Raw genomic sequence first — 27,933 nt, 5'->3', positions numbered from 1 at the left:
GGTGCTGGCGGCGGCAGATGCAAGAGGGTGCGGAAGGCGGCGGCGTGAAAATGGAAGGTAGTGCGTTGGGCATTGTCTTTAAAAAAAAAAAGTTTCCGGAGCAGGAGAGCGAGAAGGAGAAGCGGTTGTTAGCTTAGTGGATGGGTGTGAGCGAGTGTAGGGTAACAGTGTGAACACCTAGTGGGAACCGGAAGGCGGGTGTGTTTGGGCTTCCCCGCCGGCTGCTGACCAAGCGGGCGGGCGGGCTTGGGTTGCACCCCGGGCCCCCTTCGCCGCCAGGCCTCGGGGTTCGGCCGGAGCGCTGTCTCTGCGCACACCTGCGCGACCCCCGAGGTGCGCGGCGCCCACGCCCCCTCCCCCCGGATCATTTCCCGGGCGGCCCCAACCGTCAGTCTCGCACTTTCCTCCGGAGATCCAGCGAGCGGAGGTCGGAGTAGCCGGGTAAGCGTCGCCCCCGCCACACACACTCACTTTCCCTCAGCCCGACCCCCCGAGAGCCGAGGCCGCCGGACGCGGCCCGCTGGACCGGGCGCCTCTCGTCCAAGCGGTGGGGTGGAGCCGTGGCCCCCTGCCATCCCGCCATCGCGCCATCGCGCCCCCCGCGATCCGGCGGGAGGGCAGCCGCGCCCCGGGGCCTCCGGGCCGCGGGGGGCCGCTGTGACCCGCCTCCGCCCCTCTGCGCCGCGGGCGGGAGGGAGGGCGGGGAAAGCGGAGCTTAAGCGGGAGCGTCCGCCAGCCGACGGGGAGCCGGGGAGGCGGGCGCGGTGCTGCGGCGCGTCGGCGGGGGCCCCCGGAGCGCGGAGGACCGAGCAGGGCCCGCCGGCCTCCTCCATGAGGTCTGAGTGAGGCGCAGCGGCCACAGGCGGCGCCTCCCGCGCGTCCTACTCGGAGCGGCGGCGGCGGCGGCCCCCGTTGGAGAGCAGGAGCATGTCGGACAGTTTCGATCGGGCTCCAGGTGCTGGTCGGGGCCGGAGCCGGGGCCTGGGCCGCGGAGGGGGCGGGCCTGAGGGCGGCGGGTTCCCGAACGGAGCGGGGCCTGCGGAGCGGTCGCAGCACCAGCCTCCGCCGCAGCCCAAAGCCCCGGGCTTCCCGCAGCAGCCGCCACCGCTGCGCCAGCCCCGGACCGCCCCGCCGCCAGGGGCCCAGAGCGAGGCCCCCGCCGGCTCCGCGCGGCCTCCCCGGCCTGGGGCGCTCCCAGGTACGGAGCAGCTCGTGGGGCCCCGGTGCTCCTGGGCCAGCTTTCCCCCGCGGGCCTTCGCGCACGCCGAGCCCCGGCACGCCGAATCCTCCCCCTGGTTCCCCGAGAGCATTCCCCGTGGGGCCAGCTCGGCACGGGGTAGGGACTGGCCAAGGACTGGGTTTGGAAGGAGGTGGTGGCTGGAATCCTTTGTGCGCCCCGGCTGGGGGAGGGGCCGGGGCCTGGGGCTCCGGCGGGCGACCCGGGAGGAAGTCAAAAATCGCCGGCCTCTTCCTTGGTGAATCCGGGCCCCAGGCGAGCATCCACTTAACCAACTCCTTAAGAGAGAGGGAAGGGGTAGGGAAAACCCTCGAATCTTCGTTTAGGAGGCAGGTATGTGCACTCAGGAGCCAAAGCAAGGCTATTGTTCCGGTTTGCAAGCTCTTTCCACGACTCTTAAGGATCTTAACGTTTTTGTGTTTAGCTCCTAAAATCCGGAAGTTCTCAGATGGTTTCTCAGTAGTATGTACTTAAGTTGTTACATACAAAGGGACGAATACATCTAGCACTGCTCTTTTTCTTTTTCTTTTTTCCTCAGAACAATCGAGGCCCCAGAGAGCTCCACCGAATTCACAGGATAAAATCCCACAGCAGAACTCCGAGTCAGCAATGGCTAAGCCCCAGGTGGTCGTGGCTCCTGTGCTAATGTCTAAGCTGTCTGCGAACGCCCCCGAATTCTACCCATCAGGTTACTCTTCCAATTATACAGTGAGTACATTTCACCCCCCCCCCACAACTCTTGTGTTAATATCATTGAAATAATGTGGCTAGTCATTGACTAGAGTATGCTGGCTGCTTTCTGTACTACACACAAAAATGCCTCATTCGTGAAAGTCGTGATTCCAGAATATAATTCACAGTACGTGCAAGGTATTGGACTGTAAGCTTGTGAGAATAGGAATTCTTGTCTGTTTGTTTCACTGTTGTGTTCCTATTACTAAGAAAATGTACATAAGACACAGACAAGGCATAATAAAAAGCCTACCAAGCATATTTTCAGTTTGTAGAACTAAAATCTACTTGTTAGCCTTATGACAACCTGTACAGTGAGCTGCCTAGAAAGCTTCCTATAATTTGATCCTCGGATGTTCTTTGGTGTGCCCTTGGAATAAATTAAATAGCCATTTTGCTGTAAATAAGTAGTCTCATGAATATTAAGAAATGCACACCTAGGCTCTTTATTCCTAGAAGAAGTTTGTCTATTATGTTAAAATAATATTTTTGCTGTAGGTAGGTGGTGTATGCAGAAATATTGTAAAATGTTTTGGTTGGTTGGCTTCTATTGTTTTGATTTTGAGGCAAGCAAGGCGGTCCTCCTGCCTGAGCCTTCCACGTCTGCGTTAGGTGTCCTTCACCAGGCTTAATATGTAAACCATTTTGGCAAAGTGTTTACATAAGTATAATATACGTAGGTAGGTCTAAAAAACTCTCCACGCTACTTTTTATCTTTGTCAGTACTATAGCTAATTGTAATTGGTCCTAATTTTTGTAGTAGGAAGCACCAAGTGTGGTTGGAATATACAGGAAGAAACTTGCTTTGCTTGTTAAGCCTAGAGGAGTCAATGCAGAGAGGTTAGAGAAGGGGAGGCTATCACCGTGGTGAGTTGAGAAGGTGATTGATAACACCTCAGCAGGAGGCCTCAGTTTCCTATCCTGGTCTACTGAATGATAAAACAGTGTGAACAAGGCTCAATTTGACGGTAACACTCAAATTAGCATCACAACCAAATTGAAAAGTAACCGCATCCTCTAAGCCCCATCTCTCCTGTCCCCCCTCTGTAACCACTGGGCTTTGTTTTGTTTTAGATGGTTTTGATGTGTATTCCTAATTGCCCTTGAACTTGATATCGCCCTGCCTCACAGCCTCTCCTTTGCTGGCATGTCCCCCATCCTGGCTGTGACCGCTATTTGGACATACAAAGTATTTTTCCAAAGCTTACATAAATGAAAATCTTTAGATTGTTGCACTAACTACATCTAAATTCATATTGTAACATTAATTTGAGATAATTGATTCACATCTCTTGACTGTGTCAAGGTTCCAATGTTCATTGGTCAATGGATATCTTTTGCTTTGGGGCTGTTGTGAGTAGGGCTGCTGTCGTTGCCTGTGACCTGATTGATAAATGCCTTTATTTCTGCTTGGATATAAAAGTAGAATTGCAGTAGCCAGTAGAAACAGCCATTTTCTTAAAATAGACCGTTCCACTCTACTTTGTTCATAGTGTTTGAGTGCCACTTGCTGTGCTTTCTAGTTGGCACTTGGTATTTTCTGTTTAGCCATCCCGATAGGTGTGCTGTGTCTAGTTATGGTTTCAGTCTTTCTTTCCTTTTTAAAAAATTTATTTATGTATATGAGCATCTAATTTTCTTAAAAGCAATGACTGCATATGTTCTGTAATTTGTATTTAGTTCTCTTCATGTTTGATAAGTGTGGAGAATCTGCACTTTGTAGAATAGAATCTCTGCACCTCTTAGGAAAATGCTTTGGGATTAGACAGGAGAAAGTATGAATGTGGCAGGAAGAGTAGTTGATTTGGTGAAGAGAGACATTTGTCATGAAAAGTAAAAAACAAGAATAGCTTGGCTTCTTGTCAGAAAGTTGTATTTGGCTCAGAGAGGGAAAGAACCATTGCAGAGCGTTGAGTGAGTAGTTGAGTAGCCTCTCATGAATGTTTACTTTTTAGCAGCCAAAACCAGTTCCCATTTGTTTTCCTTCCCGTTGCTGTGGACTATTTCATAATTTTATAATGGGAGGAATACAGGGTTTTCTTTTTTTTTCCTTTTTCTTTTTCTTTTCAAAGTCCTGAATGCAGTTCAAATAACCATTTACTTATGAGTACATTTGTTTGTTGGTATGTACAGCTGTTTGTCTGAGCAGGCCATAGGGGTCAGATCTCTTCAGAGCTGGATTTACAAGATCCTTGTGAATGGCCAATGTGGATGCTAGGAAAGGAACCTAACCCACCCTCCCTCCCTCCCTCCCTCCCTCCCTCCCTCCCTTCCTCCCTCCCTCCCTCCCTCCCTTCCTCCCTCCCTTCCTTCTTTTCTTTTGGGTTTTTCAGACAAGGTTTCTCTGTGTAACACCCCTGGCTGTCCTGGAACTCACTTTGTATACCAGGTTAGCCTGCCTCTGATTCCTGAGTGCTGGGATTAAGGTGTGCACCACCACTTCCGGCTTTCCTTTTTGTTCTCAATGATTAATTTTTATGTACGTTGGTGTTTGGCCTGCATATATTGTCTGTGTGAGAGTGTTGGATCCTCGGGAACTAAGAGTTATGTAAGACAGCTTTGCCCACCATATGGGTGTTGGGAATTGAACCCCAGTCTTCTGGAAGAGCAGCTAGTACTCTTTTATTTTTTATTTTCTTTTATTTTTTTATTTTTTGCAGCTGGTACTCGTAACCACCGAGCCACCCTTTGAACCCCATGGTGCATGCTCGTAACCACCGAGCCACCCTTTGAACCCCACCACCAGCACTTACTTTGAATCAATCTTTTATTTTTAGGAATTCTTTGGTATATCTTATTAGTCCATCAACTAGAAATTTCTTTGGCCCCTGATGTCTGACCTTTTGTTTCAGAGATTGTTTTAATCAGTTGCCAGCATTTAGATTGGATATTGAAAAGTGTATTTCTTGGTTTCTGTTCAGATCATAAGAAGTAGCCATAATGGACTGGTTGAAGCATAATTAACAGTTTCTTCCCTGGCTGACTTCCTTTGCTGTAATTCTCTGAACTTCGTGGATACTTGGCCCTAGTCCCTTTCTCAACCTTAATAGTTTACACTAATGTTTACTCATAATCCAGTTAGTACAGAACAAGAGAATGCTCATTTGTCCCAATTCTTCAGATAAGTTCCTGTGAGGGAAACTTTTCCTTATAATAGCCATGATGCAAAGTTAGCTAGATTCACTCATCCCACATAGTATACAACGTAGAGAAAATTGTCTTTATGAAAGGCCTTTTTTAGAAGTCTCCTCCTGTTTCCAGAGATCCTTTGCATTTGTTCTTCTATACATAATTGGGTCGGCTAGATGGGCCAACAGATAAAGGCACTTGCTGCCAAGCTGATGGCCTAAGTTCAGTTCCTGGGACCCGCATGGTGGAATGAGAGAGCCACCTCCCACAAGTTGTCCTCTGACTTTTATTTTATGTGCATTGGTGTTTTGCCTGCCTGTATGTCTTTGTAAATCTTGGAGTCATAAGATGCTATGTGGATGCTGGTAATTAAACCCAGGTCTTCTGAAAAGCAGTCAGTTCTCTTAACTGCTGAGCTATCTCTCCATCCTCCCTTTTTGTTTTGTTTTGTTTTGTTTTGTTTTTGTTTTGTTTTGTTTTGTTTTTTCTGTGTCCTTTAGTTCTTTCAAGACCCTGTGCTCTGTATCTTCAGTCCTCCCGCTGGTCCTGCTGCTAGAAGTCCTTAGTTCTCACACTGCCTTAGCACGTTACTGTGTCCATCTGTTCCTGGTTATGAATATTTAATCATGGTTTACTTACCAGTAAAAAGGTTCCATAAATAGGATCTCATAAAACATTTGTTATGAGGTGAAAATGTTAGTGTGTTACCATCCCATCACCATCAGGAAAGCTTTTTTTCTAAAAGCATCTTCCTTCAAATTACTGTTGTCCTTTTTCTATCTTAAAAACTATCATTGGGAGCCTGGTGAGGTAGCAGACACCTGTAATCCCAGCACTCACGGAGGCCGAGACAGCCTGGTCTACAAAGCAAGTCCAGGACAGCCAAAGCTACACAGAGAAACCTGTCACACACACAAAAAACAAAAACAAAACACTATCATTGGTACTTGGTAATGCTCAGTGAGTGCAAATCTGTGCATTTTGATCTGCCAGGTATGTTGGTATTGTTTTCATGACTGTAAGTGATACTCACCTGGTTCTAAAGATGTATTCTTCATAGCCTGTCTTCATTTCAGGCCCCAACACAATATAATGTGCTCAATTTAAAAGTTCCAGTGTGCTGTGTCCTGTGGTGTATGTCAAAGTTAATGTTCGTGGTCTTTAGAGACCTCTTTTATAATTATGTTAGAACTACATATAGCATATTGCTAGTTTTGTTCTAAGTTACCTTTGTGTATAATCTCCTTTACTTTTAAGACTATGTAACCGTCATTCTCTTTCAGAATTTAGCCTGTGAATTTGACACTGAGCATTACTTTTCCTCACTTAGCTCGCCTTTGATTTCTGAGTTATTTCTCTATCATCTTTCCTCTCAGATTACAGTCCTTAATGTTTTTTCCATTTTCTCACCTCCTTTGTCAATCCTGCCTGCTCCAGAATCTGATAACTCACTTTCCTGTGTACAAATAACCCTTAAATCTCATTATTTAGAACTCTAGGTTTCGTGTCTACATTTTTTTCTTTACTTCTTCATGAGGCTCTTACATTTAAATTAAAGTATAAAACAGAATCATCTTCTCTAGATCTTCATTTCTAGCAGGGTTAGGCAGTAGCTTAGTTGTGTTGACTTACCTTCCATCCTTTTCGTGGTCGATCCAGCTAAGCCACATGGTCTGCGCTATTACACAGTCGCGGTCTCTGGCCAGGTCCTCTCCCCATTGCCTGGGTTGGCTTCTCCTAACAGTGCACATAAAACACCTTCTTGAAAGATGTATTTGTAAGTTAACAGTCCTTCACAGTCTCTTGCCATAAAATTATAAGAAAAAAAGAAAAAGAAAAACAAAGTATGAAAAAATACTCTTCAGCTCAGAAATCAGCTGTCTCCACGTTGAAGACAGAAGAATTCCTCAAAAAAGTCTTGCACTAGAGAAGTGACTTCATATGAAGCTGACATTAGACATTCTAAACGCATTTTTGTCACAGTGAATGACACTTGATAGAAAATTAGTGGTTTCAACTGATGTCTTCAGACTCCTCATCGTTATATTAATAAGACCCTTTAAGCCTATAAAACTAACCATGTATACCAACGCCTTTTTAATTCTAAAATTCAGGTAGGCAATGCATATATTAATACATATGTTTTTATGCTTAACTGTTTTTGCAGCTTTCTAATGAAGTGGCAGTATTTCTAATATGAACATTTTTTTTGTTCCAGATGTGTTGTCAGTTGCTTAGCTTTGCAGAAAGGTTAGGTCTGTACAAATAAAGCTCTTTCTTCTTTTTTAAGGTTATATATGTTCTTTATTTAATAAATTATCTTGGGACTATTTCTGGAAGGATGGACATATGTCTATCTTAGCATATACATGAATTATATATTAAATATGTATAGATTCTGTCTTGTTTTTTAAGGGGTTATATGAAAGCTTGTTCTATGAATATATAGTAATAAATTTAACCAATTTCTTATAGATTGTTAGGTTTTTGGCAGTGAACATATTTAAATAATGTCAAATTTCTGTTCTAAGACTTAGTTATTTTAAGTCTAGTTATTTTAAGACTAGTGTAGAATATAAAAGTCCAATTTTTAGCTGGGCATGGTGGTGCACACCTGTAATCTGAGCACTCTAGGAAACAGAAGCAGGCTGATCTCTGTGAGTTTGAGGCCAGCCTGGTCTACAGACCAAGTCCAGAACAGCCAGGGCTACACAGAGAAAACCTGTATCGAAAAACTGGGGGGGGGGGGCAGTATAATTTTTAGTTAGCTTTATGAACATAAACAAGTTATTCAAGTTGCACGCAGACATATTCTATAAACTCTCCTACCTGCCTGCTCTATTTAATTAGCCTCCTTAATGTGGCCTCCCAAAATCATACATAATCTATCTTTCTGACTCTTAAAAGCCACCATCTCTTCCTCAGTCTTCTGCTTTAACCTTTCTATGGATTTTTGACGGGTGTGGGGGGGGGTTGTTTGTTTTGCCTTTCTGTCAGTTCAGATGTTAATTACTACTTACATTTTTTATATAACTTGTCTTATGTATATGGGTGCTTTACCTACAAGTAATGTGTGTGGACCACATGTATGCCTGGTGCCTGCAGAGGTCAGAATAAGGCATTTGCCCAAGACAGGAGTTCACAGGTGGTTGTGAGCTACCATGTGGATGCTGGGAACCAAATCCATATCATCTGAGAGAGTAGCAGGTACTTTTTTATTTATTTATTTATTTATTTTTATTTTATGTGCATTGTATGTCTACGGCTGTCAGATTTTGGAATTACAGACAGTTGTGAGCTACTATGTGGGTGCTGGGAATTGAACCCAGGTCCTCTGGAAGAACAGTCTGTGCTCCCAACCGCTGAGCCATCTCTCCAGCCCATAGCAGGTACTTTTAACCACTACATTTGTGCCAACCACCCCTAGATATCTCTCGGGACTATTATCTGGCCATGCTGTCCATAGTTATTTCAACATCTGAGTGTACCTTGCATCATGAGATTATGAAACGAGAACTTGGCTTTATTTGTGGCAGATACCGTGCCGTGAGCACCTGTGTAGTTTGTCACTTAGTAGGCACTCAGCATGTGGTTTGTTCTGAGACTCAGTCTCACTGTGTACTCCAGACTGACCTGGAACTCCTGATGAGTCCATCTCTGGTGCTGGAGTTACACTGTGAGGTACACTCTTAATTAGAAAGAACATCTCCATCACAGGAAAGTTTGACCTGTGAACTCATGGACCCCAGAACTTACAGCCCTACACAAGCTGCTTCTCTGTTTTGCTTATTATTTCTAATTTGAGTTTACTTGGAGAACGATAAATCTAATCAAACAATGTATGTATTTGAGCACAACAGATAGATAAACTTAAGCATGCTTTGGGTAGTATTCCATGTGATAAGAGCAAGAAGGGTCTTACTCTAGCCTGCTATCTGCCTAATTCTATCAAGACTCCTGGCATTAATTACAAGGTTAGAAATTAACAAAAATGGAATATTTTTCAGTGGAAAATAATATCTTAAAAGTACTGTTACTATCTAGATTGGCTAGAAACCTAATAAAGCAGCCAGAAAGTCTCCTGCCATTGACATTATAGTGTAATTTTATACTTAAGTAGTTAAATATGGTTCCCTGTCCATAGGCATTAACAAGTAGGTGACATAGCATACTAGTTTAGGGGTTTATTTTGTTTTCTTCTAGTTGATACAGATATTGTCAAACACCTATAAGGATATACCATATAGGACAAGATAGAGGATGCTCTGGGCTAGCAATTCTGGTTTTTATATATTTGGTCCATCTTTTCCCTACAGTTTTAATGCAAATTTGTAACTAAGTCTTATTCATCTGTAACTAGAGTCTTTTTATATTGTTTACTATAGTGAATTACTTTAAACTTTATTTCTTTATCATATTGTAAGTCTTGACAGGATAGGAAAGACTTAGTCCTAACGGATCCCTCCTGTAGGAATACTTCAGTTAGGCAAAGAGGAGGACTAGCGGAGTCACTGTGAGAGTCCGTGAACAAAACCATTGCTAGACATGCCCCAACTAAAGTGTTCTGCTACTTACATGAATTAAACTGTTTTATCATGTTCTTGTTTGTTTGTTTTTCATTTTTGAACTGTAGGAATCCTACGAGGATGGTTGTGAGGATTATCCCACTCTGTCAGAGTATGTTCAGGATTTTCTGAATCATCTTACAGAACAGCCTGGCAGTTTTGAAACAGAAATTGAACAATTTGCAGAAACCCTGAATGGATGGGTCACAACAGATGATGCTTTGCAAGAACTTGTGGAACTCATCTACCAACAGGTAGGAAGGCTGTGGTAGGACGTGTGACCTGGTAGTTTCTCTGGAGCCCATAGATGATGTGAATACTCTTTGAAGGAGGCTGGTTTACAGTCAATTCCACCCATACTCATTAATGCTTTATAGTTAATAGGAGCGTTGAAGTTGGCCTTGGCTAAAATTCCTATAGTTAGAGATACGAGGTTAGAGGCAGGCTGCACTGTCATTGGGCCTGCATAGCCACAGCTGTGCAGAAGCAGCATTTATGCCTTAGTCAAAGCTCTGCACACAAACAGAAGCACAGAAGGGCTTAGGTTCTGACAGGGGAATCCTCACCCGTCACAACATTCCACAACACCCCATTTTGTAGAATCTGAAACTAACATACACAAAACAGTTGTAGAGTTTTTTTCCCCCTCTGTGTTTAGTTGTGTAGGGGTTTTGGAGAAGGAGAGAAAAAGTTGTGAGAGAATTCTCTTGCCTCACAAATGAGTTCTCTTTAAAATTCCAAAGTGGTGTTGAAGATTGAGTTCAGTGGCATAGTACTGGCCAGGCAGCTGCATGGCCCAGAGTTTAGTCCCCAACACTTAGACAGACAGATACAAATAAGCCAGACTACTAAGTAGTCCAACATTAAGTTTCATCATTTCTTCTTGTCGTCATTTATTCTTCCACTTTTGAGGACTTCCACTAACCGTATTTCAGGCTGGCCTGGAGCTCACTATTTAGTCTTGAACCGATGGGAATTCTGCCTCGGTCTTCCAAGCTATAGGATTTGACCATTCTACCCTTAGCTTTTAAATAATTCATATCTTAATTTCTTAAAGATATTTCTGTGTCATACAACATTCAGCTTTCATTGTCACATATCGAGCAGTGGCACATTAATACCATTATAAGGGTACAAACTGTATTAGCTGCCTTTTCCCCCCAAAACTTCATTTTTAAATGTGCCTTCAGTACAATTTTAAAAGTTTGATAAAGTTCTTTTTTCACCATGGCCAAAGAACTAGCATGTACAGAAGAGCATACATTACAAAGGTAATACCCAGGGCGTTGTTCTAACTTCCATGAGGTGTAGTGTCTTCCTTACTCTGTGTCAGGATTAGTAAGGCTGTTCTAATCATCCTGCTGTATGGCTTAGTTCTGCCACATCAGACTAAAGAAAAGAAGTAGCTAGCCTGGAGAGGAGTAGGTCTTTTCTCTCTCCCTCTCCCTCTCTCTCTCTCTGTCTCTCCCCGCCCCCCAATTTATTTATTTATTTATTTATTATGTATACAATGTGTACAACTACAGGCCAGAAGAAGGCACCAGATCTCATTATAAATGGTTGTGAGCCACCATGTGGTTGCTGGGAATTGAATTCAGGACCTCTGGAAGAGCAGACAGTGCTCTTAACCGCTGAGCCATCTCTCCAGCCCCCAGGAGTAAGTCTTCTTGACTAGCAATTCTGGTTGGATCTTCAATTTTACACTTGAGATGATGTCAAGTTTTGCATTCCCAGTGGACCTTGAGTTGTTTCCCCCACATGAACCGCTTTCATTCTCTACCTCAGAGGTGGGGTATTCTCACTGAAATTTCAATGAAAGAAGAATATACCTTGTTTAAAAAAAAAAATCATTATTGTAGGTGGAGGGAAATAAGTGTGGTATGGCTTAAACCAAGTGCTAGGTAAAATCACATAGACAGACGCTAAAATCTTTCAGCCAATAGTGGGAAAAGCAGAAGTTTGGATTTCTTTTAAGCATATACAATAAAAGGAGAAATCAGTGTTCTTTTTCGTTTGTGAAAGGTATCAAATATGAGCAAAAACAAACTAACAACAAAAGGTATAATTGAAAAGCATTTGCTATGTTTCTGATAATGCTACACCTTCTACAACTAGTTGGTGTAGTCCAGTGGCTAAAAGTGCTCCTCTTCTGTCCGCTTCATAGCGGCTGGAGGGGCCTCAGGCCGCCGTTTACACTGGACTCTCTGGTTCATTCATCACTTCTGTGACCTTAGGTTCTTAACCCCCCAGTGTGCGCTTTCCTGTCTACTATGAGGTGGTAAACTGTGCTCTGCTGCTCTGTAAACTCTGCATTGAAGTCAGATTTCTTTATATCACATGATCTTTGGACTCAGTGTTTTCTGACTGTAGTTTTTTGGTTTTGTTTATGGTTTTTTCGTCTTTTTTTCTTTTTTCACTTTCTCTTTTAAAGAAGCTTAGTTGGTTTAATTTCCTTTTTATTCTGTGTGTTTCGAGATGTCACACCAGGTACTATTAACCACTCTTGTGTGTCAGACTGAAGCTCAGGGATGTGGGGGTTTTTTGTTTGGTTGGTTAGTTGATTTTGGTTTTGGTTTTTGAGACAGGGTTTCTCTGCATAGCTTTGGCTGTCCTGGACTTGCTTTGTAGGCCAGGCTGGCCTCTAACTCACAGCAGTCCACCTGCCTCTGCCGCCCTGAGTTCTGGGATTACAGGTGTGCACCTCTGCACCTGGCTCAGAGAGGTTTTCATAATGGCCAAGGTCACAAAGCAAAACACTTGGGTGTCTTGTGGATGCTAGGTCCCAAAATATGTCTTAGCTGAGAATCCACGCTGACCGTAGTTTGGCAGCTCTTAACATTCACGACGGTCACTAAGAAGCTGTGTGCATGTCTGTAATCTCTGAGAAAAATGGGTTGACACCAAGACATTTTCTAGTTGTTTTCTGTTTCGTTTTTGTTTTTTTTTAGGTAACCACAGGTAAATGAGGAATAGGAGAGGTTGCCTTAAACATTTTTCTTTGTACTGCGGTTCTTAGTATAAGGCTAGATGGGATTATTAATTTCCATATGCCTAACAAAAACCTATATATTATTTTTCTTTTTTTATATTTTGGTAGCCAAAATGCTTTTCTTCCATAAAATATTGCTAAGTGTTTGCATTGATGATAATGTATTTGTGTCATATAAAACTTTTCTTTTTAAAAGGCCACGTCTATCCCAAATTTCTCTTACATGGGAGCTCGCCTGTGTAATTACCTGTCCCATCATCTGACAATTAGCCCACAGAGTGGCAACTTCCGCCAATTGCTACTTCAAAGGTCAGTGTGAACATAAATTACACATAATAGAATTCGACCATTGATGTTTCCTAAAGACGTTATTGACATGGAGAGCCCAGGGGAATATAGGCAGGCCAAATACCTAAACCTTCTAGAGATATGTCAGTTTTCCCTACAATAGCCTTTGCCTTTGGATTTAGGAATGCCTTTCCCAGAGACATCAAAATGATTACTGATGTGTTTTTTGAGTACTTTTGTAGTTCTAGTTCGAGAATTTAAGTTAGATAAAATGAGTAATTCATTTTTTTTTTTTTCTTGATTGATTTGAACTACCACCTGCATCACACTACATTCCTAAACTTAAACTTTAAATCTGGACTTTTCATAGTATTCCATCTATTGCTTGTTCTTGTCCTTCTAATTGCTTTTTAATAGTTTTTAAGAGCTCTAAAATTTTAATTATTTGGTCTAAATAGTTCTCCATTCTTGTGGAATCTTCTGCTGTGCACCTTTTACACTGTAGAATTAGTACTTGAATCACATAAGCATTGCTGCTATTTATTACATATGTAAGAGGTGGCATTGATTCATGAGCTATTAGGGGAAACTAATTTCCTTAAAATGAGTGTGGTAGCTCATATCTGAAGCAAGATTGCTTCAAATTCAAGGCTTGCCTGGGATACATAGTAAATTCCACTCCAGCCCACTCGACAAAGCAAGATCCTTCCTCAAAAAATAAAACTAATTTCTCATCATTTGAGCTGTTTTTATTAGAAATAAGATTATTTTCATATTTAATAAATTTATTATCACTTATTCACTAATTCTTTAAATATTCTTCCAATAAAGGACTAAAGATATAGTTTGGGACTAGCACACAAAAGCCTGAGTTCAGTTCCTCTGTACATGCCTGCATATGTGAACACATACACCAAAAAAATTGATGGCTACAAATTATTTCTGAGTAAGAATTCTAAAGATTGAACCCCGCTTACATGGAAGAGGAATCATCACAGGGCCCCAACCCTAGACACAGAACTGCAGGCAGTGAAGGCATCATTCTCAGGGTGGGGAAAGTGTGATCTTCCCCATGTCTTAGGGTTTCTATTGCTGGGCTGAAACACCAGGACCAAAGCGAGTTGGGGAAGGAAGGGCTTAGCTGGCTCACACTTCTCCATCACTGTTCAGCATCAGAGGAAGTTCAGCAGGAGGAACCTGGAGGCAGGAGCTGATGCAGAAGCTGTGGAGGTTGAGTTGCTTATCATGGCCTGCCCAGCCAGCGTACTTATAGAACCCAGAACCACTGCTCCCCGCCCCACCCAGCCTAGCCCAGGGATGGGCCCTCCCACTTCAATCACTAATTAAGAAAGAGAATGCCTTACAACTGGTTCTTACGGAGGCATTCCCTCTTTCAGATGATAACTGGCCTGTGACAGGTTCACATAGAGCTGTCAGCACACCTAGGGGAGAGCTCATTGGTTATCCAGTACCACATGATGTCATGCATACAAGTAACATTGTATGGACTGAGCAAGACACACACACACACACACACACACACACACACACACACTTAAAAATTAAGAGGCTACAGACCATACATTTGAAGGGGGAGGTGGTTTATGGGAGGGGAGGGGAGAAATGAATGATGTAATTATACTTTCAAAAAATTTAAAAGTTAAACCATTGATAAAGGTGGTACTTCAAACATGTATGTAAAAGATGACTTGTGTTAGCAGCTCAAATGGATAGCCATTCAGAGAAAAGGAAGGGGAGATGGGTTCCTGTCCTGTACCAGAGTAAATACGAAGTACATCAGACTACGTGAGACAAATGGGAAGCACTTAACAGGGCTTGCGTTGCCAAAGCTATTTTAAGCAAGACATTGTACCCATAGACCACAAACTTAGATTAGAAAATTTAGTTAGATAGAAATTACATTTGAGGGAAGTCAAATTTAAATGAAGTAAAAATTAGAAATTTTATACAGTGAGCTCTTTTATATATTGGGAACTCAAATTTATATGAAGTAAATATTAGAAATCTTATACATACAATGAGCTCTTTTATATATTAGTAAAGGAGATCTCTAGGAATAAGTAAGGAAAACCCTAGTGAAGCTGGAGAGATGGTTCAGCAGTTAAGAGCGCTGGCTATTCTTCCAGAAGACCTGGGTTTGATTATCAGAACCACATGGCAGCTCACAGCCATCTGTAACGCCCTTTTCTGCCTTCTGTGGGTAGTGTGTGCACATGGTGCACATACATGCAGGCAAAACACCCATGCACATAAAAATAGCAACGTTTCAAGAAAAAGAAATAGTTCAAATGACTCTGGATTAATGCAGTTTGGAAAAATGGCAAAGTTACACATTTTTTAAAAACTGTCCTATTACAATTATGTACAGATGGTAGTGTCTGGACAGAGAAAGGGGAATGCAAACAGGGTGTGATGCCAGACAGGCCACCTTATTAAATGTCTCATTGTTTGAGTTTTCTCTGACTTCCCACAGTGTGAACTTCTACAGTAGTGTAGTGCTATCAAAGGTGCTGGTGCTGATAGTGAGCGGGAAACAGCACAGCCCTGCCCTTAAGAGTATATACCTAAGTGCTTTGGACAGGACAAAATGAAGTTGCAGGGTATTGGGTATGGCGGTTCTTTTTATAGTTGAGAATGGTTAGCTTTAGAGGGTTAGGGTCCTTTCACCTGGAAGGACGTCCATCTGTGGGGGTATGGATTTACTTGGATGCATAAATTGTGTTTTAATGTCCCATAGTCTTAGAAATTTATAAAAGAAAAAGTTTTTTTAATCAAACTTTAACAACAAAACTGTTACAGAAAAGAAACTAGAAAAAAGGTGTGGATGGCTGGATCACCATTGACTTACTTAGCCCTTCGCTATTTAACTAGAAAAAGGGTGTGGATGGCTGGATCACCATTGATTTACTTAGCCCTTCGCTATTTAACTAGTCCCCTTTCTTTTCTCCATGTATCTTCTGATGAGAAACTCCTTTAATATGTTTTGAGAAGGTAACAAATCTTAGCTGCATTGACTCAAAAGACAGTGTTCATTAAAGTACAGCTGTGGCTATTAGAATTGGCTACATAAGAAGAATATGTGTCATTTTGTGGGCCTTTCACTGTCCAATAAATGTTTGGGCAATAGAGGATTTCTTTGCTGAAAGGAAGAAAGAGATGGGCCTGGTGGTGCACACCTTTAATCCCAGCGCTCGGGAGGCAGAGGTAGGTGGATCTCTGTGAGTTCAAGGCCAGCCTGATCTACAAAGCAAGTCTAGGACAGCCAGGGCTGTTACACAGAGAACCCCTGTCTCAAAAAACCAAAACTAAACAAAACAAAAAAACAAAAAGCCTGTTAGTAAACTGTTCAGTCTCCAGAAGCTAACTGCTGGTCCATGTTTCCAGCCACTTCCTTTGTCCTTTTTAAAAGAGAACAACTATCAACATCAGTTTTATAAAACAAATTATTTTTCTGAAACATTTTTACTACTTGACTGATTTAAAAAGAAAGAAAAATGCCCAAATGAAAACCTTTAAAAGCATCCATTTTAATAATAGTGGCTAACACGATAACTCTTCTCTAGATTCCATGGTAGGCAGGTTGGAGTTAGTTGATATATCTTGGAACTGTGAGTATAAACTTAAAGATTTCTGTTCATTGCTCATGTGATACCCAGTGGGAAGAAATGACACCAGAGAAAGGCGTTGGTGGACATCTTTAGTCTCCATTGGCAGTAGAGACTCGTTAGCTGCTTGGGCTTTGTGGTTTCAACTGGTGAGGGTCTGTTGGTTTATGTGTGTGTGTGTGTGTGTGTGTGTGTGTGTGTGTAGTTGGTTGGCTGGTATTTCCACCCTCCGTGTGGCCCTGATGATGTGTAGTGGGGAACATAGAGTAAGGGGCTCAGTGTGTGGGGTGCAGACTCTAGGCTCAGATCTTGGGAGGCAGCGTGGCGTATTTCTGGCTTGAAGGCATGGCTAGGTGACATACTGAGTTCAAGGCCAGCCTGAACAACTTACCAAAAAACTATCCAACAAGATACAGAAAGGGGCTGGGAGACATTGCCACATGCACACAGGTCCCAGAGTCAGTCTCCAGTTTTACCAAAACCAAACCAAACAAAACTTAAGGTTCCCCCACTCCTCAGCTTAACTGGATACACACCTACATTCTTCACCAAAAAAAAAAAAAAAAAAGCAAAAAACTGTAGAGATGGATAAAAGTGGTTCTTCCTTGCCCCCCCCCCCAAAAAAAATTCTATTAGACATAGAGTATTTTTTCTTTCTGTTTTTAGTGCTGAAGTGTTCTGAACCCTGTGAAACCTATGTTGCTAACATTGCAACTTGATCTAATAGTTTTATTCTACTCAGTGCATTATTCCACTCAGTTCTGTCAATAACACTGCAGTCTTTGGAGAGGTCGTGGTGGCCATTGTGCTTGCCTTTATTGCTTACTAGCCCGACAAGTATCTTGTTTTACTGATGAAAAGCAAAACTGTGTAAGATGATAAAAGTTACATTTTCACTAGGTGCCGGACGGAGTATGAAGCTAAAGACCAAGCCGCAAAAGGGGATGAAGTGACTCGAAAACGATTTCATGCGTTTGTTCTGTTTCTGGGAGAGCTATTTCTTAACCTGGAGGTGCGAGCATTTCTTATTAGTACTCAAGGCTTGAACACATAAAATGCTTCCAGGAAGGAATTTTTGTTCATATTCTAGTTTGCAACATCAGAAATAAACTGGGGAGCTGGGTGTGGTGCTGCACGCCTTTACTCCCAGACCTTGGGAGGCAGAGGCAAGTGGATCACCGTGTGTTCAAGGCCAACCTGGTCTACAAAGAGAGTCCAGGACTGCCAAGGCTGCAAAGAGAAACCCTGTCTGAGAAAACAAACAAACAAAAAATAAATAATAATAAATAGTAATAATAATAATAAATAATTAAACAAACTGGGGAAAAATTAGTGCAGTGAGCTATGCCACATGATACCTGCAGTCACAGCCCTTGAGAGGAATCTTGAGTTTTAGTTCAGCCTGGGCTACATATTAAGACCCCGTCAAAGTTAAAGGGAATTAGAGAAGACAGGAAATCTTTTCATACCTAATTATACTTGAATGCAACGGTGGTAATGTTTGTTCTGCTCATTAGCAGGATGTTCCGAAACAGTTACTGAGCTTTAAACCCCTTATGTTCTCAGGAAGCTAACTAGGTGGGCATCGCACTTGCAGCATTTCTCCTGGAGTCTCCCGTGTGCTAGGGTTACAGGCCTGGCCTATCCCCAGCTTTAGTGCTGTATTTTAACTGTAACAGATAACCAGGCTGGCCTCGAACTCAGCGATCTGCCTGCCTCTGCCTCCCGAGTGCTGGGATTAAAGGTGTGCACCACATGCCCAGCCCTTGTTTTCATTTTCAATTAAATAAGAGATATAAAAATAACTTTGTAGGGGTGGAGAGATGGCTCAGCTGTTGAGAGCATTGGCCACTCTTCGAGAGGACCAAGATTTGATTCCTAGCACCCACTTGGCGGTTCACAACTGTTTATTTCTCCAGTTCCCTGGGATCTAACTCCCTCTTCTGGCCCCCATGAGCAGGACGCATGCACATTATGAGCAGACATACATTTAGGCAAAACACCCATAAACATAAAAAAACCTTTTAAATACTATTTTTTAATGGTAGCTAAATTGCAGCATGTTTAGGGAAGCAGCAATATTGAAATGGGCTTATATTTCTGTGATATTTTATGTGTGGTGATAAATAAGAATTAAACTCTACCTGTGATTTATAGTTTTATTAGAAGTCTTTTATTTATTTATTTATTTATTTTAAGAATTATTATGTATACAGTGCTCTGCCTGCATGTACACTTTCAGGCCAGAAGAGGGTGTCAGATCACATTATAGATGGTTGTGAGCCACCATGTGGTTGCTGGGAATTGAACTCAGGACCTCTAGAGGAGCAGTCAGTGCTCTTAACCTCTGAGCCATCTCTCCAGCCCTAGAGGTCTTATTATATAGCGGACAACTGTAACTAATTTGATAAAGCTACCACAGTGTATTCCTGTGATTTCTTTTTTTTTTTTTTTTTTTTTTTTCTATTTAACTTAAATACTTATTTTTACAACATCTTAGTAGGCTATTTATTTATGTCTGTATTACATGTGAGTGTTGTTGCTCTTAATTGTCTTACTGTCTTTCCTCCTAAAGATCAAAGGAACAAATGGACAGGTTACAAGAGCAGACATTCTTCAGGTCGGTCTTCGGGAACTGCTGAACGCTCTGTTCTCCAACCCTATGGATGACAACTTAATTTGTGCAGTAAAATTGCTAAAGGTTGGTTTGTCTTTAAACAAAAAAAAAATTTTTTTAATTTATTGTCTGTACATGTGCACACATGTATCAGAAAACAACTTGATGGTTTTTCTTTCTGCCTTGTGGGATTCTGGAAATTGAACTCTGGTCATAGGATTTGGCAGCCAGTGCCTTTACCAGCTGAGCTATCTTACCAGCCTGTACTCTTTAGTTGTAACTTTTACCCAATTTGGTACATAATTTAGAAGAAGGAAAGTATGTTTAGTACACAAACTCGAGATTAATTTTTGAAGCTAAATATTGGCATCTTAGGTTTGGCTTTCAAATATGTTAGAAACAATGTAGTAAATACTTCATGTGTATATGAGGATTGAAAATAGAAGGAAAAATGGAAATCCTTTACCCCAACCCATGTCTGTAAATTGCCTTCCCTTACTATGTGTGTATGTCCTATAAAAACTTTTTTTTTTTCTTCTTTTTTGTGACAGGGGTTGGTGTGCTTGGATTTTCAAGACAGGGTTTCTCTGTGTAGCTTTGGCTGTCCGGAACTTGCTTTGTATACCAAGCTGGCCTCGAACTCACCGAGATCCGCCTGCCTCTGCCTCCTGTGGGCTGGGATTAGAGGCATGTGCCACCACTGCCTGGCACAAAAAAGTTCTTAATCTATTCTAAGTCTTATTTTTTGGCTCCCAAGTGGAATATATATATATATATATATATATATACACACACACATATATATATACATACATACATACATACATATACATATTTTTTTTAAAGATTTGTTTGTTTATTTATTTATTGTTATGTATACGGTGCTCTGCCTGCATATACACCTGCATGCCAGAAGAGGGCATCAGATCACATTATAGATGGTTATGAGCCACCATGTAGTTGCTGGGAATTGAACTCAAGACCTCCAGAAGAGCAGTCAATGCTCTTAACCTCTGAGCCATCTCTCCAGCCCCAAATGAAATATCTTAATCACACCAGAGAAATTTATATAAGCATTTATATTTGTTATAAGTATGTAATTTTATAGTATATAATATAAATATATTTGTATAAATAGTGTTGTATTTAAATTAAATCATTTATTCATTATTTTAATGAAAATTTGAGCTGTTTTCCATTTGGCTACTATAGCGTTGCTAGTAGTCTTTATCTTTTTATAGATGCCTTTAAATTTTTTAACAGATTGAGGATCCACAAATATAGGTATTTTATATTAATAGTTAACATCTAAGTTTGCTAAGCTATAATAATATTCTTCCTAGTAATGAATGAATATACCTTTCTCCATCTCCTGGAAAAAGTATGATCAGTTTGGGTTTGCTTTTGTCGTGGATGAATAAAAAAGAAAAAAATAATAACTTCCCTTTTGAAGTTAGTACCTGATCAGTAGGCAATTTAAGCATTCCTTTGTTTATCAGCCATTTGATTGTCTTTGTGAATGTCCTGTTTATATTCTTGATTTCTTTCATTTTAAATATTTTACACTGTGTGTGTGTGTGTGTGTGTGTGTGTGTGTTCTCATGCATGCATAGAACAAGGCAAATGAGTACAGAGGGCAGGTTGGGGAGCTGTTTCTCACCTACCCTGTTGAGGGAGGGTCTCTTGCTTGTGGAACTTGGCTGCATACTCTAGGCAGTCTGCCTGGTGAGCTTCTGCCTGAGTCTCCTGTTTTTCACCCACTCCTGTTCTTAGCCTACTGTAGGAATTCTGGGATTATGGATGTGTACCACCACATCAGCCTTTTTTACAGGCTTGAATGCAAGTCATCACATTTGCACAACAATGCCTTATGGGATAAAGTTTAGTTCTCCAACCCCTTTTATGTTTTTCTTGATGGAGGTTTGTTTTGTTTTGTTTTTGCTTTTTTAATTTAAGCTTATACACATGCCTGTGTCTGTCTGTGTGTGTGTGTGTGTGTGTGTGTGTGTGTGTGTGTGTGTGTGTGTGTTGAGAGGGTATCTGGCTGTCTTGGAATAGCTCTGTAGATCAGGCTGGCCAAAGATCGGCCTGTCTCTGCCTCCCAGCCTGTCTACACCACCACATTGAGCTGTTGATTATATTTTTTAAAAGATATATTCACTAAAATTTAATAGCCATTCTTAGTCATACAGGGAATATAACATGTGATTATGGATGTGAAGCCATATATCTTTATTTTCTAATTAATCAAAGAAAAGCAGAGATGGTATAGAAGTCTCTGAATATAGACAGTAGGCAGATAATAATTGGAAATACCCAACCATTTAATTCATCTTTAAAAAAAAAAAAAAAACTTCCAGCTTTTGCTAATACATTTTTTAAATTTCTCTTTTATTGCATTCCTGATTTTACTGACATCTGTGCTTTTAGTTGACAGGGTCAGTGTTAGAAGATACTTGGAAAGAAAAGGGAAAAACTGATATGGAAGAAATAATTCAGAGAATTGAAAATGTTGTCCTAGATGCAAACTGCAGCAGGTAGGAAGAGAAACCAGTAGAGCTCATTCTTTTATTTTCTTTCTTTTTTTCCAAATCTGTATACTTGGTCAGAGTAATTAAGATCTATGCATCAGTCTGGTATTTTGCCTTATGGCTTCTCACTAGTAAGTTTTGTCCAGCTATACCTAAAGTTGAAAACTTAAGAATTTCTTTGTGGTAAAATATGATGAGTTTGTTGAGAAAGAAAATGATTTCAACTTTAAACATGGGCCCAGTGTTTGTGCAGTGAACTGTACTGTACTGTGAGACCAGTGTAATTCAGGACAGTTACGTGGAGCAGATTCAAACCCTTTGTTTGGGTTTGTTGTGTTGTGTGTGTTTGGTTTGGTTTGCTTTCCAGACAGGGTCTCACTGTGTAGTTCTGGCTATCTTTTAAGTCACTGGAAATATTCTGGAGCCTGACAGATTGCAGTGGATGCATATTAATTTGTTTTTAATTTTTGTCTGTAGAGATGTGAAACAGATGCTCTTGAAGCTTGTAGAACTTCGCTCAAGTAACTGGGGCAGAGTCCATGCAACTTCAACATACAGAGAGGCTACCCCTGAAAATGACCCTAACTACTTCATGGTACGCAGTTGTTTATTTGAAGTGTCGCTTAATGCTTTGTCTTAGTCACTTTTTATAGATGTGATAAAACACCATGACTAAAACAACTTAAAAGGCATTTAATTGGGCCTATGGTTCCAGTTAACTCCTTAGCTCCTCCTTTTACTCAGCCAATCAGGGAGGCAAGGTTCCAAAAGTCATTTGTGTTCTGTGAGTGTCTGCTGGTTAAAGACAGCAAGCAGACCCCAGAGGGCAAAGTAATTAACATTAGACTACATTGCACCAGACCAACCCCCAACAGGATAGTAAGAAAATAAAACCAAGTCAACATTAAATCACAGTTGTGCTAGGAATGGACCAAACACTAGACAGCAGGGCAGAGTTACAAAAGGGTAAGATGACCAAATGGAAACCTAAAAGGCATGTTTCCCAGGAAACTGGAGGGGCTGTTAGGAATTTAGGGGCGTGTTATTTGTGTATAATGTAACTACAGGTGATTGATGTCAGCCACATTACTGTACTTTGAAATGAGTACCTATTGTTATCATTTCATTCACCCCAGAATGAACCGACATTTTACACATCTGATGGTGTTCCTTTCACTGCAGCTGACCCAGGTATGTTGTCTCTTTCACCACCACCCGACCACCCTTTTTAAAAGTGGTAAGCTATGTAAAATCACCCCTTTGCAGTACAAAGTATGACTTTCTTGGTGGGTTTCATGTTATAAAGATGTACAGTTATAGTTTGTTCTATCTTGACTATTTAAATCAAGTACTTGGGACCATTTTAAGTACATTTTTGTGTCTTGTCACTTCCCCAGTCCAAGATTTCATCCCTCCGTTAAATGCTGCCTTTTTGTTTGTTTGTTTGTTTGTTTGTTGTTTGGTTTGGTTTGGTTTTTTGAGACGGGGGTTTCTCTGTGTAGCCCTGGCTGTCCTGGACTCACTTTGTAGTAGACCAGGCTGACCTTGAACTCACAGAGATCAGCTTGCCTCTGCGTCCCAAGTACTCGGATTAAAGGCGTGCGCCACCGTGCCCAGCAAATGCAGCCATTTTTATTTTGTATTTTCTCACAGCGTTTGTTTTCGTGTTAAATTTTCAAATGACTAGGATCAAAGGCAAAGACGTTGTAGTTGACTGCGTAGTCAGCAGTTTCTATTAATGTTAGTACTTACAGATTCTATTAGCATTTCCATTCAGATTTAATTAAAATCCAAGTCTCTGCATACCTTCCAGTAAAGGGTTACTTATAGGGGGAAAAAATGGCCGTAATTGTCACAGGTGGGACATCAGACTGAGTGAAAGAAATTCTTCTGATTTAGTGCAAACTACAGCCAGCTCTAAGTGGGGTTTTCCAGTTGTTTCCTCTAAATAACAAGCATTGACTATCATGTGCTTCTGGCACAAAGGGGTCCCTTTCGTATGAGGAAGTAGAACCGTGTTACAGGCGTAAGCATCTTCAGCTACACGAAGCCAGTGTTGCTGGGTTGCTTCCCAACGTGGTCATTCCATTTAGCTTTCCAACCCTAAGCTTTTGTTTTTTATTCTTGGCAACACTTACTAGCTTTAACTTCTTTCAGACCAATTCTTTGAAATTCTATGTAGTTATTTTTCATGATTAATAATACTGAATTTCTTCCCGTGTGTTAAGTCTTTGTTTTTGTTTTCTTCGCTGGACATTGGCTTTCTCGCATATTTCTGCTGGGTGGTTTGTTGTAGTGAGTTGTGATTCCTCACAGAGTCAGAAAGGGAGGATCTTGGTCAGCTATCGTTTATCCCTTTGTGCTGTGTGGCTCTTTACATTTTGTATGTAACATATTTTTATACACATACTTTGACTTTCATCAGTCTTGTTTGTACTGATTTTTACTTAATTATATTTCATTTTCTTCTAAAAAAAATGATACTTTGTGCTGGGTATGGTGGTGCATGCCTTTAATCCCAACATTCAGGGAGGCAGAGGCAGGCAAATTTGCTGAGTTTGAAGCCAGCCTGGTCTACTAAGGGAGTCCAGGATAGCCAAGGACACAGAGAACCTCTGTGTCCCAAAACAATTACACTTTGTTGTTTTTCCTATTTAAGCCTTTAATCTACCTAATTTTTACCTAGAGATTTTAGTAGGTATTAAATATTTTACCACTGTCTTGTCTCAGTAGCAGGTATTAACTTAATCCTTTCTCTCTTAGTTATAAGAACCTGCCCCTGGTATTCTGAATACTGTTCATTCCTGTGGATCCTTTGCTATTATATTTGTCTTTCTATACCAATAACCCATTCTTAACTGTTCTCATGTAAATCATGCTGTTTGTGGTAGAACAAATCTAGGTTGGCCATGATAGCTATGGAGGCTGAGCCAGGAAGCTGAGGTAGAAGCCTTTGAGCCCAGGAGTTTGAAACTGGCCTAGGCAGCACAGGAAGACCCTGTTTCACAGAACAACAAAAAACACAACGTTACCCTCATTAAATCTGATGATTTGGTGATTACTTTTCCAGAAATTGACTTTGGTTTTCTTCAGTTGATTTTTTAAAAAAACTTAACAACAACAACAACAAAAAGCCACATAAAAAGTAAAAACAGCCTGGTGTGGTGGCACATGCCTTTAAACTCAGCAATTGGGAGGCAAAGGCTGAAGTATCTGTGAGTTTGAGGCCCACCTGTCTACATAGGAGCTTTGAGGACAGCCAGCCAGAGCTACATAGTGAGACTGTCTCTTGAGCAAGGTTAAAAGATTCAGAGTTATTAGTTCAGCTATAGAGTATTTGCCATAACGGAGACCTTAGGTTCAATCTTCAGTAGCCACCTGTAGAAGGTACATCTAAAAGGATAGTGTGTAAAGATGTTTCAGGATCTGTGAGCATGCAACAGAGCAAAGGCTAGCTAATTAGAATGTAGGTTTTATGAAAGCATCTTATGTAATTTTTACTATTTAAACTTTAGCCTTTTTAAAGTCATTAAGCAGTTTATAGGGGCAAAAACTGCTCATTTCATAAAATTAGCCACTCATTTTTTCCGTATCTTGCCTTATAGATTACCAAGAGAAGTATCAAGAGTTACTTGAAAGAGAGGACTTTTTCCCAGATTATGAAGAAAATGGAACAGATTTATCAGGGGCTGGTGACCCGTAAGTTCTCTTTTTCATTACATGTGTGTGTGTGTGTGTGTGTGTGTGTGTGTGTGTGTGCGCGCGCGCGCGCGTGTTTTGTATACATACATGTGTACGTACGTATATGTGTGCAGGCCAGAGATTGGTGTTGGATGTCTCATTTAGTCACTGTCCACATTATGTTGAATCAGGCCTTTTTGCTAACCCTGGAGGTAACTGATTTTCCTTAGGTTGGTTGACCTACAGGAATAGGCCTGTCTCTGCCTCCCCAGATCTGGGATTACAGTCACTAACCACCACACCCGGCTTTTCACATGAGCACTGGGGAGCTGAACTTGCTCTACTCGGAACCATTCTCAGCTGCAGATTACTATTTTCTTATGAGGTTTTTGTGCCACATTTTGAGTATAAGCCAAAAGAAATATGATAAAGTAATGGCATAGAGGAGCCTGCAAGATGGCTCAGCTGGCAGAGATACTGGATTCACAAGCCTGACGACCTGTGTTCAGTTCAACTCCCATGTAAAGGTGGATGTAGGAAAGTGATGGCACCAAGTTGTCCTCTGACTTCCACGTAGGCACCTCTGAGTGCTGTGATTACTCAGTGCACCACCATGCTTCAGTGCTTTGTGCCATTTTAAACTCCTGGTCCTTGGCGGACACCCTGCATTATATAATCTCTAAAGTAGCTTCCTGTTATACAAGTCTGGTGTCAGACATGTGGGAAAGTGACCTTTGTATGACTAGCCTTGCAGAAGTATGCTTGATGTTAATTAGATGTAACCACAGGAAGGATATGGAAATTGTTCTAGTTAAAGTGTCTTGGGCGTGGTGGCGCACGCCTTTAATCCCTGCACTCGGGAGGCAGAGGCAGGTGGATTGCTGTGAGTTCGAGGCCAGCCTAGTCTACAAAGCGAGTCCAGGACAGCCAAGGCTACATAGAGAAACCCTGTCTCAAAAAATAAAAAAAAAAATTAAAAAAATTAAAAAAATAAAGTGTCTTAGTAAGGTGTGAACTTATATGTGTCAAGCCTTTTATTAACTTGAAGTGCATCGAAAAATATAACAGAATTCTGTCTAGGAAAGTATAGTTTAACATCTCCAGATTTGAAAAAGCAAAGGTATATGAATCATTTTTGGCCTCTTTTATAGATACTTGGATGATATCGATGATGAAATGGACCCAGAGATTGAAGAAGCTTATGAAAAGTTTTGTTTGGAATCAGAGCGTAAGCGAAAACAGTAAAGTTAAATTTGAAGATACCAGTTTTTAACAGAAAGTTTGGTCTGGTGATTTAGCAGAACACAGGAAAGCAAGAAAGTGTTTCACACTTATACCAAATTAAGGATGTTGAGTTATGTTACTAATGTGTGCAACTTTAATTTTGTTTAACACTACCTGCCAAATAAACTTTATTCCCTGTAACTTAAAATGTGTATATATATATATATACATATATATAATAGTTTTATTATGTACAGTTAATTCTACTGTTTTGGCTGCAATAAAATCGATTTTGAAATAAATGAAATGTTGAAAGACAGTTTTGCTAGCTGGTTAGATGCTTATTGTTCAACTTCTTTTTCTTGAGGTAAAAAGTCTTAGTATGGAAACACATTACTGCAAAAATGTAGCGTTCTCTTTTAGATATGACTATTACAGCTTTTATTTTATTTTAACATTTGTTTCTCTATAAATTGACTTTCAAGTACTAATCACAATCATGAAAATCTTCAGCACCAAAGTCTTGGAGTATATAAAGACTTATTTACATATGTAGATGCTATTTGATACCAAGGGCTTTTTAAATGTCATTAATTTAATTGTGGGTGGGGCTTAGAACACCAGCTAAGGAACCAAGGCTCTTGTTTGAGGATTTATTCCACTGTAAGAATCATTTGGCTTTTTTGTTTGTTTGTTTACTTCACCCAACTAACTTCATTACCCTCCATCCTGCGATATTATTCTGCTTACTCATCCTTATTTCAAAGCATGGATTGCATTGACTTTTTTACTAGAGAATTTTACTAGGTATTTGTCATTCAAGTTTTCATCTGCTTTATAATTGAGATACCGTGAGGATCACTTTTCTAATACTTTTACTATAATGTACCACCTCAGCCCAATTTAAGTAATGTTTTTACCTAATGTCAAATCTTTTTCCAACTAACAAAAAATAAACATATATAAAAGGGTTACTTGTAAATATGCATGTAAATAGTTCTGTTAATAACTCATTGTTTTACATTTGGTACATCTGTGTCTGCTTATACACTTAGTTTTCCCACTTTTCCGCTTGTTTGTTCAGTCTGTATTAAAATTAGTATTTGAAAATAAAACTTAGTTTGTTTCTTCTAACTAACTTCATTTGTTTGTTTGTTTGTTTCCAAGACAGGGTTTTTCTTGTGATAGCCCTGGCTGTCCTCTAACTCACAGAGATCCACCTGCCTCTGCCTTCCCGAGTGCTGGGATTAAAGGTGTGTGCCGCCACACCTAGCTTCTTCTAACTTTTAAAAAGGGTATTTTAAAGAATTTGTT

General features: G+C 40.9%; 1 protein-coding gene across 3 annotated transcripts; it reads left to right on the top strand.

The window, feature by feature from the left end:
• Positions 1 to 794: 794 nt before the first annotated feature.
• Positions 795 to 27,732, top strand: Paip1 (poly(A) binding protein interacting protein 1). Of its 3 annotated transcripts, none has more exons than XM_051172285.1 (11): positions 795 to 955; positions 1,776 to 1,945; positions 9,732 to 9,917; positions 12,849 to 12,961; positions 17,467 to 17,578; positions 19,142 to 19,267; positions 21,614 to 21,720; positions 22,192 to 22,309; positions 22,851 to 22,905; positions 25,320 to 25,413; positions 26,547 to 27,730. In XM_051172285.1, the coding sequence occupies exons 1-11, from the start codon at positions 928 to 930 to the stop codon at positions 26,638 to 26,640; spliced, it is 1,203 nt and encodes a 400-aa protein (XP_051028242.1). In that variant the 5' UTR covers positions 795 to 927; the 3' UTR covers positions 26,641 to 27,730. The 3 variants fall into 3 exon arrangements, with proteins under 3 accessions (XP_051028242.1, XP_051028241.1, XP_051028243.1); XM_051172284.1 differs by having other exon boundaries at positions 913 to 1,198; positions 26,547 to 27,732; XM_051172286.1 differs by lacking the exon at positions 795 to 955 and adding an exon at positions 1,314 to 1,336.
• The last annotated feature ends 201 nt before the right edge of the window (positions 27,733 to 27,933 follow it).

This window comes from Acomys russatus, chromosome 30 (assembly GCF_903995435.1).
Source record: "Acomys russatus chromosome 30, mAcoRus1.1, whole genome shotgun sequence".
Classification (NCBI taxonomy): Eukaryota; Metazoa; Chordata; class Mammalia; order Rodentia; family Muridae; genus Acomys; species Acomys russatus.
Note: the sequence above shows the minus strand (reverse complement) of the source record. Positions and strands in the feature narration are given on the sequence as shown.